We start from the raw sequence: 13653 nt of genomic DNA on the forward strand, positions 1-13653 counted from the left end.
CCCCCTCCCTTCTCTCCCCCAGTACTACCCTCCATTCCTATTCTCCCTATTCCCGTTCCCCTTTAGAAAAGGGAGGTCATTTCCATTGAGCTAGTTTTACAGTTCTGTTGGATCTCAGTGGACCAAAGTACACAGAGGCCTTTCCACATTGCTTATACTCACAGAAATCCTCTTCAGTAAGGATACTTTTATGATAATGATGACTCTAGATTTGTGCAAGGCCTCACCATTTTAACACATTCGTAAGTTTTTCCTCCATTATGAATCCTTTCATGATGATGAAGATTATACAAATGTGGAATGGTTTCACCATGTTAAAAACACTCACAGGCTTTCTGTCCATTAGGATTTCTTTCATGAGTGTGGAGATTATTCTGAAGTGCAAAAGTTTATTCACATTGGTTACAGTCATACAGCTTCTTTCCAGTATGTGTTTTTTGATTTATTAGAAGTTATGTGCAAAGGCTTTGCCACATAGTTATATTTATATGGTTTCCCTCCACAATGTGTTGTTGTCTTAGGAGATGAATATTACATACAAAGGCTTTATCACACTAATTACCCTCACCAGGCTTCTCTCCACTGTGTGTCTTTTCTTGTTTGTGGATACTACTCGGCTGTGCAAAGGCTTTATCATATTGGGCATATTCATAAGGTTTCTTCCTAATATGTGTTCTCTTATGGCTTATGAGATGACTTTTTTGTGCAAAGGCTGTACTGCACTGGTTACATTCATAAGGTTTCTCTCCAGTGTGTGTTCTTTTATGGATTAAGAGATGAGTGTTTTCTGCAAAGGCTTTACCACACTGGTTACATTCATAAGGTTTCTCTCCAGTGTGTGTTCTTTTATGGCTTAAGAGAGTACTGTTTCGTGTAAAGGCTTTACCACACTCGTTACATTCATAAGGTTTCTCTCCAGTATGTGTTCTTCTATGGCTTATGAGATGACTCTTTTGTGCAAAGACTTTACCACATTGATTACATTTGTAAAGCTTCTCTCCAGTGTGTGTTCCTTTATGCCGTATGAGATCAGTGGTATTGGAGAAAGCTTTACCACATAGAGTGCATTTAGTAGGTTTCTCTCCAGTACAACTGCTTGCATGCCTGCAGAGATAATTACCACATGTGAAAGATTTACCACAGTCAGTGCTTTACACTAATAAATATATTTATCTTTATTAATTAATTTCATAATTTGGTCATAATTTCATAAAAATGGTAAAGGAGAATCAAATTTTAAAGTTTTATCATGTTATTTACATTAATGATTTTTCCCTTCATTATGGGTATTTTCAAAGATCCCTGTGATGGTAAGAGCATTTGTTCCATGGTTCACTTTCATAGCATCATTTTTCTATAAGAGTATTTTTTATATTTATAGAGAGAGAGATTATTGTAAGAATACAGAGATTTACCACAGCAATCCCATTCGCATTATTTTTACTGTATGAATGACACTTCCTTTGTAAAGTGAGACAAGAGAAGCAGAAGAAGTTCCAAATTCCTAGTATTCATAGGTATTTTCGGCAGTATTAGTTTGCTGATGAATTCTCATTTAAGTTGCAAAACCAATTAACAGTAACCATTTATTGCATTCAGAAATTCTACTCAAAGTGGGGACTACTACAAAAGTAATTGTTCTTGGAGAAAGACAGCTACACTGCTTCTTTCAATATCCCTCTACTCATGTGCCTTACAAACATTGTGACATATGCTATACCTATTTAAATTACAAGAATAATAAAGGATTCCCTCATTGAATTAACACAGTTTGTTTTTTGTTCATCATAGACATGTCATATAGGGATTAAGGTTTCTCCACAACAATATTCTTGACTCTCATAAGCTGCTCCTTTCACTAAACTTTCCAATGTTACTGCATGAATATGAGTAACAGTGGTTGTTATTAGGAAGTTTTGGACACATACTGATCACCTATTCAATATGTATACCTCTTACAATATCTGAGTAGATAAAATGAGACTAAACAGATTGGCAGTTCAACTCAGTAGTTGTAATGTCTATATGATTTAAATGGTATTTTCTGTTACAACATTATTTAATTTTCTTCTATCTTAGGGAATGCCTTGCAAACACAAATCAGATACCTGACATTAAGGTAAATGGAATTGTGGGAATTTAATGATCATCAGCACACTTAAAGCAGTGCTGTTTTTACACTGTTGCTTTTCTTCAAAACCTCCAGGACACAGCCAGGTATGGTACATGCCTTTAATCCCTGCATTCGTGGAGGCAGAAACAGGCAGATATGTGTGATTTCAAGGTCAGGCTGTTCCACCAAGCAAGTCTAAGACAAGCCACGGCTACAAAAAAAAATTCTTCCAAAAACAAAAAATAAAAAGCAGCCAACAAACAAAAACAAAAATAAAAACAAACACTTCCAGGACACATTAAAATTTCTTAACACTCGTGTCTGTATCAGCATGCATATAAATTTACCTTCTGTTACTTGTAGAACTTTGAAAATGTTCTTCAATATTATGGTGTTCCCATTTGTAACCTAAAATATAGTACCAGAAATATATATTATTGGAAATATCATATTATTATTAAGGAAAAACTTAAATCACTACATTCTGTGACCCTTAGTACTATGCCTGATTAAATCACCTCATTCCTCCTCATTCTCAATTGGAATTGCAGAAGAGGATCAACAACAAAGTAAGAGTTGTCTCCTTATTTTAAAAGTGAAAGAAAATTCACAGTCTTACCTATTTCAGTGAGGTTTTTGCATGTCTCTAGCATCACATCTTTGTAGAGTTGCTTCTGGGAAGATTCCAGCAAAGCCCACTCTTCTTGGCTGAATTTCACATGCACATCATTGAATGTCACTGAATTCTAAAATATAATTGTACAATATACAATTGTACAACAGAAACATTGGCAACAATATAAATTTATACTTCTTTGGAAATATAACCATATAATTCTAGTGCTTCTTCCATATATTTTCTGACACAGAAGTGCTAATGTTAGACAGTTGGGTGCTGTGCATTGGGTGAAGGAGGGGAGAAGAAAAAGCCTAAAGGTTAGATTGTAAGAAAAACCAAAGGTGTGCTTTGAAGAACTGTGTTACAGGAGTTTCATCACTTTGTAAGACAGGAATCTAAAGTAGTGAGCAGTTGGGTTCTTGAGCGATCTATGAATCCTGGTCAGTTCCTTGATCAAGTCAGTCAGGACTCTGTCATGAGACAGGTGGAAGGAAAAGGAATCACAATATTTTATCTAGCAACAAATGAGATGTGGTAATCAGGGGACACAGAATAAATGGATAACCTCAGTCAAAACACAACATGGCACTGAATATCATCTTTTTACCATGCTTCAGGGAAGTGGCATATCAATATGTGAAAAGGGAGATTCATATATTTGTGGAAGGGAAAGTGGACTACAGTAAATACATGAATAAAAATAATGTGAGGTGTCAAACAACAACAATCATAGCTGATAAGATCATATTTGTGAATGACCAGAAAAAAGAAAAGATATAGACCACATTATTCTTTTTTGATAATTGTTTTATATATTCTCCTTTCCAAATCATGTATAGTCTATAGTTCAAGAATAAAGATTAAAGCTTTTATATTAAAAAAAGAATTGCTAATGTTATCAATAATCATTCTCAGAAGAAAATTGAATAACTGTCATATCTGAACTTTTTGAATAGGATATAGCCTTGGAATAGACATGCCAATTAATGTGGACAAAGACAAACAGAGAGAAGAGAGTGAAATAGAAAGAGAAAGATAGAGACAGAGACACAGAGAGAAATGAACAATGAACAGTACTGAGTACATATCAGAGAAATTTATGAACATTTATTAACTACAAAAATGATGAACAAGCTGGGTATATTCAGTTATGCCTCTAATTCCATCACTCAGGAGGCAGAGGCAGGTGAATTTCATTGAGTTGGATGCCAGCATGATCTATGCAAAGCGTTTCAGGACATCCAGACCTATATTGTAAGTCAGAGTCTTCCTTAAATGTCAATCAAACAAATATAATAGGTAGAAAAAACTCAGAGGTCTTTACTGAAGCTCCTACAAAGAATTATACATTCAACTCAATTCTGTATTAATCTTCCAGAAACCAGCAGTGCCACAGCTTAAACTGTAACATTAATAAGATCTTACTAAAAGGGAAAGCATGTTTAAACAGGTAAAAATTGAAAGAGAAAAATATTAGCAATGTAAATTCTGGTCATAAATAAGCAACATAAGGTGGGAGAGATGGCTCAGCAGTGAAGAATTCTTGCTGCTTTTGCAAATAATTGGGATCAATTGTCAGTGTTTACATGAATCCCACTACTATCCATTGTTCTAGGTTCATGAGTTCTGAGGTGATCTTCTGACTATGAGGAGCAGGGACACAAGAGGTGCATAGTCATGCATACAAGCAAAATACTCATATTCAGTAAAAATTAAAAAAAACAGATCCCAGATGGCAGAGTTGATTGCACACTGTGTCTGATCAGCAGGGTAGCAGAGACTGCACAGTGACCAACAGTTGGAACAGTAGGCCACAAAACACCACTGACTGTGTTTCCCAGGTGAAAGGAAACCCAACGGTGAGGGAAAATTGGTTCCAACCTCAGATCACTGAGCTAATCCCTGGAAAAAGTTCCTGGGATGTTGAAGCAGGAATGTGGTTTTCAAGCAAATGGACACAAGAAACAAGCAGGAATAGCAATTCTAATATCTAATAAAACAAACATTCAACCAAAATTAATTGAAAGGGATGAGGAAGGATACTTCAAACTCAAAAAAAGGAAAATTCCACCAAGATGGTGTCTCAATTCTGGGCAACTATGCCTCAAATTCAAGAGTACCCACATTTGTAAAAGAAACATTAATTAAGTTCAAAGAACATTTCAGTCTCCACACATTAATAGTGAGAGACCACAACAACTCAATATCATCAAGTGACAGAGCAGTGAAACAGAACCTAAAATGAGATATAATGACACTAATGGATGCCATGAATTAAATGGACCTGCCAGATATCTAGAGAAATGTTCACCCAAACAGAAAAGAATATATCTTCTTTTCAGCACCTTACGGACCCTTCTCTAAAAATGACCATACAGTAGTCACAAACCAGGCCTCAACAGATACAAGATTGAAGTAATATCTTGCATCCTATCATACCATGATGGACTAAAGGTGGATCTTGACAATAACAGAAATAGCAAAAAGCCTACACATACGTGGAAACTGAACAACTCCCTACTCAATGAAATCTGGGTCAGGGAAGAAATAAAGAACTTCCTATAGTTCAATGAAAATGAAGGCACATCATACCCAAACTTATGAGATGCAATGAAAGCAGTCTTAAGAAGAGATTTAATAGCACTAAGTACCTTCATAAGCTATTGGAGACTTCCCATACAAGCAACTTAATGGCACATCTGAATACTCTATGAAAAAGAAGCAGACACACCCAACAGGAGCAGACTACTAGATAACCAAACTCAGGGCTGATATACAAAGAGAACAATTCAAATAATCAACAAAACCAGGAGCTATTTCTTTGAGAAAATAAAAAAACAGACAAATTCTTAGCCAAACTAAGAAAATGGCAGAGAGACACTATCCAAATCAACCAAGTCTGATAAAAAGAGAGAGATAACAGACACTGAGAAAATCCAAAGAACCATTAGCTCTTATGTCAAAAGCCTATATGCCACAAAATTTGAAAATCAAAATGAAATATACAATTTTTTTATTGATTCCACTTACCAAAGTTGAATCAAAATCAGGTAAAGAAATTTAATAGTCTTACATCCCCTCAGTGAATAGAAGCAAACATCAAAAGACTCCCAACCAAGGGACAAATGATTTCAGAGCAGAATTCTATCAGAGCTTCAAAGAAGAGAGAATAGAAATATTCTTCAAACTATTTTATATAATATAAATGGAAGCATCATAACCAAACACCTTTTGTAAGACTGAAGGCACCTTGATAAATCCTCAAAGAACCAAAAACCCAAAAAAGAAAGAGAACTTCAGACCAATCCCTCTTAAAATACTCAAATAAAATACAAACCAAATCCAAGAACATTTTAAAGATATCATCCACCATGACCAAGTAGGCTCCATCCCATGCATGCAGCGGTCGTTAAATAACATGGAATCCATCAATGTAATCCATCATATCAATAAATTGAAAAAAAACAACCACACAATCATTTCCTTAGATGCTGCAAAAGTATTTTACAATATCCAACACTTATTCTTCTTTAAAGTCTCGAAGAGACCGAGGGTAAAAGGCACATACCTAAAAACAGTGAAGGCAATACACAGCAATCCTATAGCTAACATCAAACTAAATGGAAAGAGAGTTAAATCAATTCCACTGAACTCAGGGACAAGGCAAGGCTACCTACTCTCTCCAAATATCTTCAATATAGTATCTGAAGTCCTATCTAGAGCAATAAGACAACTAAAGGAGTTTAAGGGTGTACAAATTGAAAGGAAGAAGTCAAAGTATCACTATTCATAGATGAAATGACAGTATACATAACTGTCCCCAAAAGTTCTACCAGGGAACGCCTACAATTGAAAAACACTTCAGCGAAGTGGCTGGATACAAAGATAACAAAAAATCAGTAGCACTCCTGTGTACAAAAGACAAACTGCCTGAGAAAGAATTCAGGAAACAACACCCCTCACAATAGCCAGAAAAACAAACAAACAAACAAACAAAACATAAAGTATCTTGGTGTTACCCTAACCAAGCAAGTGAAAAACCCATATGAAAAAAACAAAAAACTGTCAAGCCTCTGACAAAAGAAATTGAAGATAACAAAAGATAGAAAGATCTCTCATGTAAATGGATCAGTAGGATCAACATAATAAAAATTGCCATGTTACCAAAAACAATCTACAGATTCAATGATATCCCCATCAAAATATCAACACAATTCCTTACAGACCTTGAAAGAATAATTCTCAGCTTCATGTGAAAACAAAACAAACAAACAAACAAACAAACAAACAGAAAACACCAGAATAGCTAAAACAATCCTGTACAAAAACAGATCTTCAGGAGGTTTCTCCATCCCTTATCTCAAACTATTCTATAAAGCAACAGTAATAAAAACAGCATGGTACTATTACAGAAACAGACTGGTGAATCAATGGAATTGAAGCAAAGGCTTATAAATAAACCCACAAACCTATGGACACTTGATTTTTGACAAAGAAGCCAAAACCATGCAATGAAAAAATGGCAACATCTTCAGCAAATGGTGCTGGTATAACTGGAAGTCTACATGTAGAAAAATGAACATAAATCCATATTTACCATCCCACACTAAACTAAAGTCCAAGGTGATCAAAGACTTCCAACATAAAACCAGACACGCTAAATCAGTTAGAAGAAAAAGTGGGAAAAACACCTGGATCACATTGACATAAAGATAACTTCCTGAACAGAACACCAAGAGTACTGGCTCTAAGATCAACAATTAATAAATAGATCTCCTGAAACTAAAACTTTCTATGAATCAAAAAATTCTGTCAATAGAACAAATCAACAGCCCACAGCCTGGGAAAAGATCCTCACCAACCCTATCTATATACAGCATAGAGGGCTAGTAACAAGATATATAAAGAGCTCAAGAAATTAAACTCCAACAAACCATTTTAAAACTGGGTACAGAAATAAACAGAGAATTCCTCACAGAGGTATATCAGATGGTGGAAAAACATTTAAATAAATGCCAAATATCAATAGTCCTCATGGAAATGCAAATCAAAATGACTTTGATAGTCCATCAGAATGACTAAGATCAAAACCTGAAGAGACAGCACATGCTAATGAGGATGTGGAGAAAGGGAAACACTCCTCCATTGCTGGTGAGAGTGCAAACTTATACAACCACATTAGAAATCATTCTGATGCTTTCTCAGACAATTGGAAATAGTGCTACTTCAAGTCTCAGTTATATTATTCCTGGGCATATTTCCAAAAGATGCTCCACCATTCAACAAATACATTTGCTCAATTATGTTCACAGCATCTATATTCATAACATCCAGAATCTGGAAACAACCTACATGTCTCTCAATGGAACAACAGTTACAAAAATTGTGGTATATTTACACAGTGGAATGCTAGTCATGTATTAAAAACAGGGAAATCGTGAAATTTTCAGGGAAATGGATGGAACTAGGAAAGATCATCCTGAGTAAGGTATCCCAGAACCAGAAAGACATGCATGGTATATACTCATTTATAAGTGGATAATAGCCATAATACAGGACAAACATACTACAATCCACAGACCTAAAGAAGATAAATAAAATGGAGGACCCTATGGAGGATGCTCAATTCTCATTCAAAAGTGCAAATAGAATCGATATCAGACATGACTGAAAAGAGGGAACAGGATGAGAGCCTAACATACATGTCCTCTGAAAGACTCAACCCAGTAGGGGATAAAGCAGATGCTAATACTCACAACCAAACTTTGGGCAGAGCACAGGGAGTCATAGGAAAGAGTGGGGGGATAGAAAGACTCAGAGCTGACAGAAGCTCCATAAGAAGACCAACAAGGTCAACAAATCTGGGACTGTGGGGACATGCAGAGATTGATGCATGCACCAAAGACCGTTCATGAAGAGGACCCATACCCCTGCTCAGATGTAGCTGATAGGCAGCTCAGTCTCCATGTGGGATCCATAGTAAGGGGAGCAGGGGCTGGCTTTGACCTGGACTCTGTTGCCTGCTCTTTGATCACTTCCTCATGGTGGAGGAGGCATTGGTACACCACAAAGGAAGAAGGTGTAGACAGTCCTAGTGAGATTTGATAAGTTTGGATCAGCTGGTAGGAGTGGAGGGCTCCCCCTATCTGATGAAATGGGATACGCGGGAAAGAGGAATGGAGGATGAGGTGAGGAAGAGACAAGAGAGGAGGCTACAATTGAGATGTTAAATTACTTTTAAATTTTATTTATTACAATTTATTCACTTTGTATACCCACTGTAGACCCCTCTGTCATCTATTCCCAGTCCCACCCACATTCTTTCTTTTTTCCTATGCCCTTTCCCTAATCTGATAGGGAAGGAACTACTTACTCCCCTTCTATCTAAACCTAGCTTATCAGGAAACAGGAAACAACCTAGGAACCTGCTACAGAGGGCCTCTAAAAGCCAGAAGAAGAAAACAGGAAACAACCTTGGAACCTGCCACAGAGGGCCTCTGAAAGCCTCTGCCATGCAGACTGTGAAAGCCGATGCTGAGCCTGATGGCCAACTGATGGGCACAGTGAATGGAATTTTAGGTAAGAAGTGGGAAATAGTAAGAGCTGGAGAAGACAGGAACTCCACAAGGAGAGCAACACAAGAAAATTTGAACACAGGGAACTTCCCAGAGACTCATACTCCAACCAAGGACTATTCATGGAGATAACCTAGAACCCTCACAATGCAGCCACTTCTGATGAGAACTGATAGACTAAGATCAGAAAGAAGGAGAGGAGGACCTCCCCAATCAGTGGACATGGGGAAGGGCATGCATGCAGAAAGGAGGGTGGAGGGTGGGACCGGGAGGGGAGGAGGTAGGGGCTTATGGGGAGATAAAAAATGAATTAAGTGTAATTAATAAAAGTTAAATAAAAATGTGAATAAAATGAATGAATAAAGTTAAAAAAAACACAACAGGTTGGAAGAATGTCACACTCCTGCAATTCAATGACTCAGGAAGCTCAGTGTTAATGTCATGAATACATGCCCCTAAAAAATTAAATATACTCTCTGGCAATTACAAATGCAAGATGTGGATGAAGATAGCCACAAAAACCTATGCTTACACAGACAAAACAAAACAAAATAAAAAATCCAAAACCCTACATTCCAGACTCAGCAGCTAATGATGATGTTATTGATGCCAGGCATGTTAGCCTAAATTTTACCCCAAACTCAACTGGAGTTAGACCTGTAAGTGCAAAACCTACCTGGTGTACATACTGATTTTCAGGACAGAAAATTTTTCATTCAATGTCAAAATGAGAAACATCATCTTCTCTGGGAGCTTTTTTGATTCGATCAAATAATTTCTGACCAAATTCACTATTGGCTTATGACCATCCCATGATGAAAAAGTAGTCTAACTTCAGTGATCCTAAAATTTGGCAATAACTCATACACTGTTTAAATGTCCAAAGTCTCTTCTGACATATAAGAAAATCTCTTGACTGCCACATCAGAAGCAAGTTACATCATTCCAACATAGATACACAGAATACCCCTTCCCATTCCAGTAGAGAGGAATGTATACACAGTGAGAGAAGACTGTACCAAGGAAAGAAGACCAGCAAGGAAAACAGCAAATCCTGTTGCTGTTTCAAAAGGCTTAGAGGGTCCTATCTATGCAACGTCTCATACATCTCTGATTGGTTACTTCCACTCCCTATAGGCAGCACTCCATGACAGGTATCTCATAACTTAGGGATATCAACATCTTGTAGTGTCAAGATGCAACTCAGGCTTCACCCCTCATGGTGTCATGCAATGAACCTTTACAGTATCTTCACTGGTGATCTGACTCTGCCAAACACAGAAGGCTGGCGCAGTGCTGAATAGAAACCACAAAGAATCTATTACGTTAAATTTTACATCTTTCTTGTTTCCAAAAAAAGCACAACATGGGTGAGCCTGTCAATTTGGATTCAAAATTGGGATGGACGGTGTCACTCTTGGACCGTTTGGAGCAGGCTTTATATGAAGTTCATTCCTGGCACTAGGAATCACTTTGAGTCCTCCTTCCATTAACAGAAGAATTAGCAGAAAGGCATTTACTCTATGAATATCATTTTAGGCTTCAAATCCAGAACTAGGACTTCTTCTTTGATGGTGATAATCTCCTTGAAAAAATTCTGCCTCTTTCATCATGTGACTGCCATCTGAAACTATCTAGTACTGTTTTTCTCTACAAAGGCTTTACACTAATTTCTGTTCCACTTGTCTCTTTCTTTCACTGTGGTCCTGAATGTCTCTCTAATATTAACCATTCAACAGATTCAATATTCCATCTAAGAAATCCTGTTCATCAATTTTTAATTCTTCCTCACTCAATTTCAAGGCATGGGCAGAATGAATTAGTATGACTGGCAGCTAAAATATCACACAAATGACCTCTAGCTTGATTTTCTGTAGAGTCTATTGTCCACCGAACCTTATGACATGGACATCCTCTGTCTGCATTACTCTCAATACTCTGATCTTCTAGGTCCTACCAGAACAGCTGATGAATCTCTGCGTACAGCTTTGTAATGCATTTGCCATCGTAAATCCTGATGTTTTCCGCACTCCTTAAAAAGAGAACATTCCAAGATTCTGTCCAGCAGTAAAATCACTCTTTGCATATAACTTTTTGTTCTAATGTGCTTCTTTGTTGTTGTGACTAAATCCCTTAACTAAAAGCATCTCAGGTCATGAATGCGTTTACACGTTTAGTTTGGTACTGTCAGATCACAGTCCATCACTTTGGGAGCTTAGCATAGAAAGTCAAGCTTGAAGGAAATTAAGGCAAAAGCCATGGGCAAATGTTTCCTAGGTTGGTCTCTTGCTTCATCACTGTCTCATGCTCAGGTAGTTATCTTATGTAGCCCAGGCCCACTTGCTTAGGGATATTGTATCTCTCAGTGGAAGAGCCTTCCCACATCAATCATCTATCAACACAATCTCTCACAGATATAGCAAACAACTTCTCTGATGAGGGCATGCCATTTATTGAGGCCCCTCAGATGACTGCAGGCTTGGAAATGTTGACCACTGAAGCTAATAAGGACAAAGAGACAACAATATAGGAGAAAGTTTTAAAAGCCTAAAAACAATGTGTTAATTCTATCAGTCACTTAAAAAGCAAAAACCGAGACATTGATGATTGCAACAACTTGAAAACATAGATATACCAAGAAATGAGGAGAGGCAAGCCTTTAAGATCAAGAAGAGAAAAGTAAAACTGCTTCTCTATATCAAGTCTCCAAATCAACAAAAACTAAAGGAATTATAGCATAATATAATAAATTTTCAGAAGGGAAAATATGTGAAGGTCTATGACTTTCAAAAAAACAATATAGTTAGATTATAACTAATCAAATCACACAATATACATAGAACTCCTGTCAAAAGCAAACACAAAGATAGGACTATAAAAATAATATAGTCCTATAAGCAAATAAAATAGGATTATAGATAAAATCAAAATCAAAGAAATCACTGGCCATTACTCAATTTGTGCAATCTAATTATTTCCTTTGGCAACAATAAAATATGTATTGGAGGTGGAGGGCTATTCCAATTGAAGATTCCATTAAAGCATACAAATGTTTCAATATAAGATAAATGATTTTGACTACTAAAATTATCTCATATTATTTTGATAAAGCAAAAGATATCTGTTAAAATCACTTGGAAACCATATTATTTTCTATGACTGGATATATGTCTGCATCAGTGTAAGAAAATGTAAATTTCTCAAGCCAAGTGGAAGAAAGCAGAATTTTAAAGAAAAAGTGAGTTTGCTATGGAGCCTAGGTTGGCCTTGAACTCACAATCCTTCTGCCAATTGGTAAGATGGTAAGGACACAGTACCACATCTGTCTCTGAGTTTGTATTATACGCTTAAACATCTTTTTTGCCTTAATTGCTTTAACAACCAATATCATCTTCATCTATTTTGTTTTAAGATCTTTTTCTTGTGCTTTCAGTTATGTTTATATATTCAGGATGTGCTGTGGTATGTGGTATGTATAAATTCCATAAAGAAATCCAGGAAAATCATAATCAAACAATTGGAGGAAACCAATAAATTCCTTAAATAAAGCCATGAAACAACAAACATTTGAGGGATGTGAGGCTTTTCTGGATTAGGGTGAACTCTGACATCTCTGGATAGCCAGTTATTTACACTTGGTTTATGATAGTGAACTCTGTTTTCTCAGTGAAGAGCCTAAAAATTCACCTCAGGATCTGTATGACCCCAGGTTTTATAAAGAGCCTCACATAGACCTCAGGGCAGATTATTAGCCAAACCCTTTCCTGATAAGGAAATTGCTCCAACAAGTATTTGGGAATTCCTAGAAATGCATTACCCTGCTAAGGATTTTAGTCTTCAGCAGTGACTTTCAACTGTGCTGAGATTTCCCCACACATATAGGATAATTAAGTACTGTGTCCTCCTTCTTGCAATAGGACCATGCTATTGCATGGAAAATGAGGCATCATGGCCCAATATTTAAGCCAAGGATCCTTGATACTTAGACACAGAAAACCAAACATTCACCCTGGAAATTTGTCCCTCTGGCCAAGGTTTATAAATTCTGACTGCAAACAAACATGCTGGGGGTGCAGGCATGCTGGCAGGTTAGATGCCACCTGATACCATCAGCCTTCCATCATGGCCTCTGAGATTCATCATTTATCCCCCTCTGGGCCTGCTCACTGGCCCACTGTGCCTAGGCCTCACTGGGTCTGTGTTTCACTAGGCCTATGTATTGGCTGCAAGCCAATAAGGCATGGACTTTTACTTGAACCTCGGAGGTGAAAGTCCTTAGAGCAAGGCACAGCAGTGTATCCAAGAATGGTAACACTTTGGTATTGCCATAGGCTCTGGAATACCAG

At 37.0% G+C, this 13653-nt stretch overlaps 1 protein-coding gene and 1 pseudogene across 1 annotated transcript in view; one reads left to right on the forward strand and one right to left on the reverse strand.

Annotated features, from left to right (window-relative positions):
• Positions 1-743: 743 nt before the first annotated feature.
• Positions 744-13653, reverse strand: part of LOC132650823 (zinc finger protein 431-like) — a gene marked incomplete at its 3' end in the record, with an annotated part of 190065 nt that continues 177155 nt past the window's right edge. The window contains exon 3 of the mRNA XM_060376137.1: positions 744-1104. Coding sequence (XP_060232120.1) covers positions 744-1104 — 361 coding nt within the window. The remainder of the gene's footprint in view (positions 1105-13653) is intronic.
• On the forward strand, positions 1887-3500 carry LOC132650814 (single-stranded DNA-binding protein, mitochondrial-like; annotated as a pseudogene).

Source organism: Meriones unguiculatus (genome assembly GCF_030254825.1).
Source record: "Meriones unguiculatus strain TT.TT164.6M chromosome 13 unlocalized genomic scaffold, Bangor_MerUng_6.1 Chr13_unordered_Scaffold_33, whole genome shotgun sequence".
Classification (NCBI taxonomy): Eukaryota; Metazoa; Chordata; class Mammalia; order Rodentia; family Muridae; genus Meriones; species Meriones unguiculatus.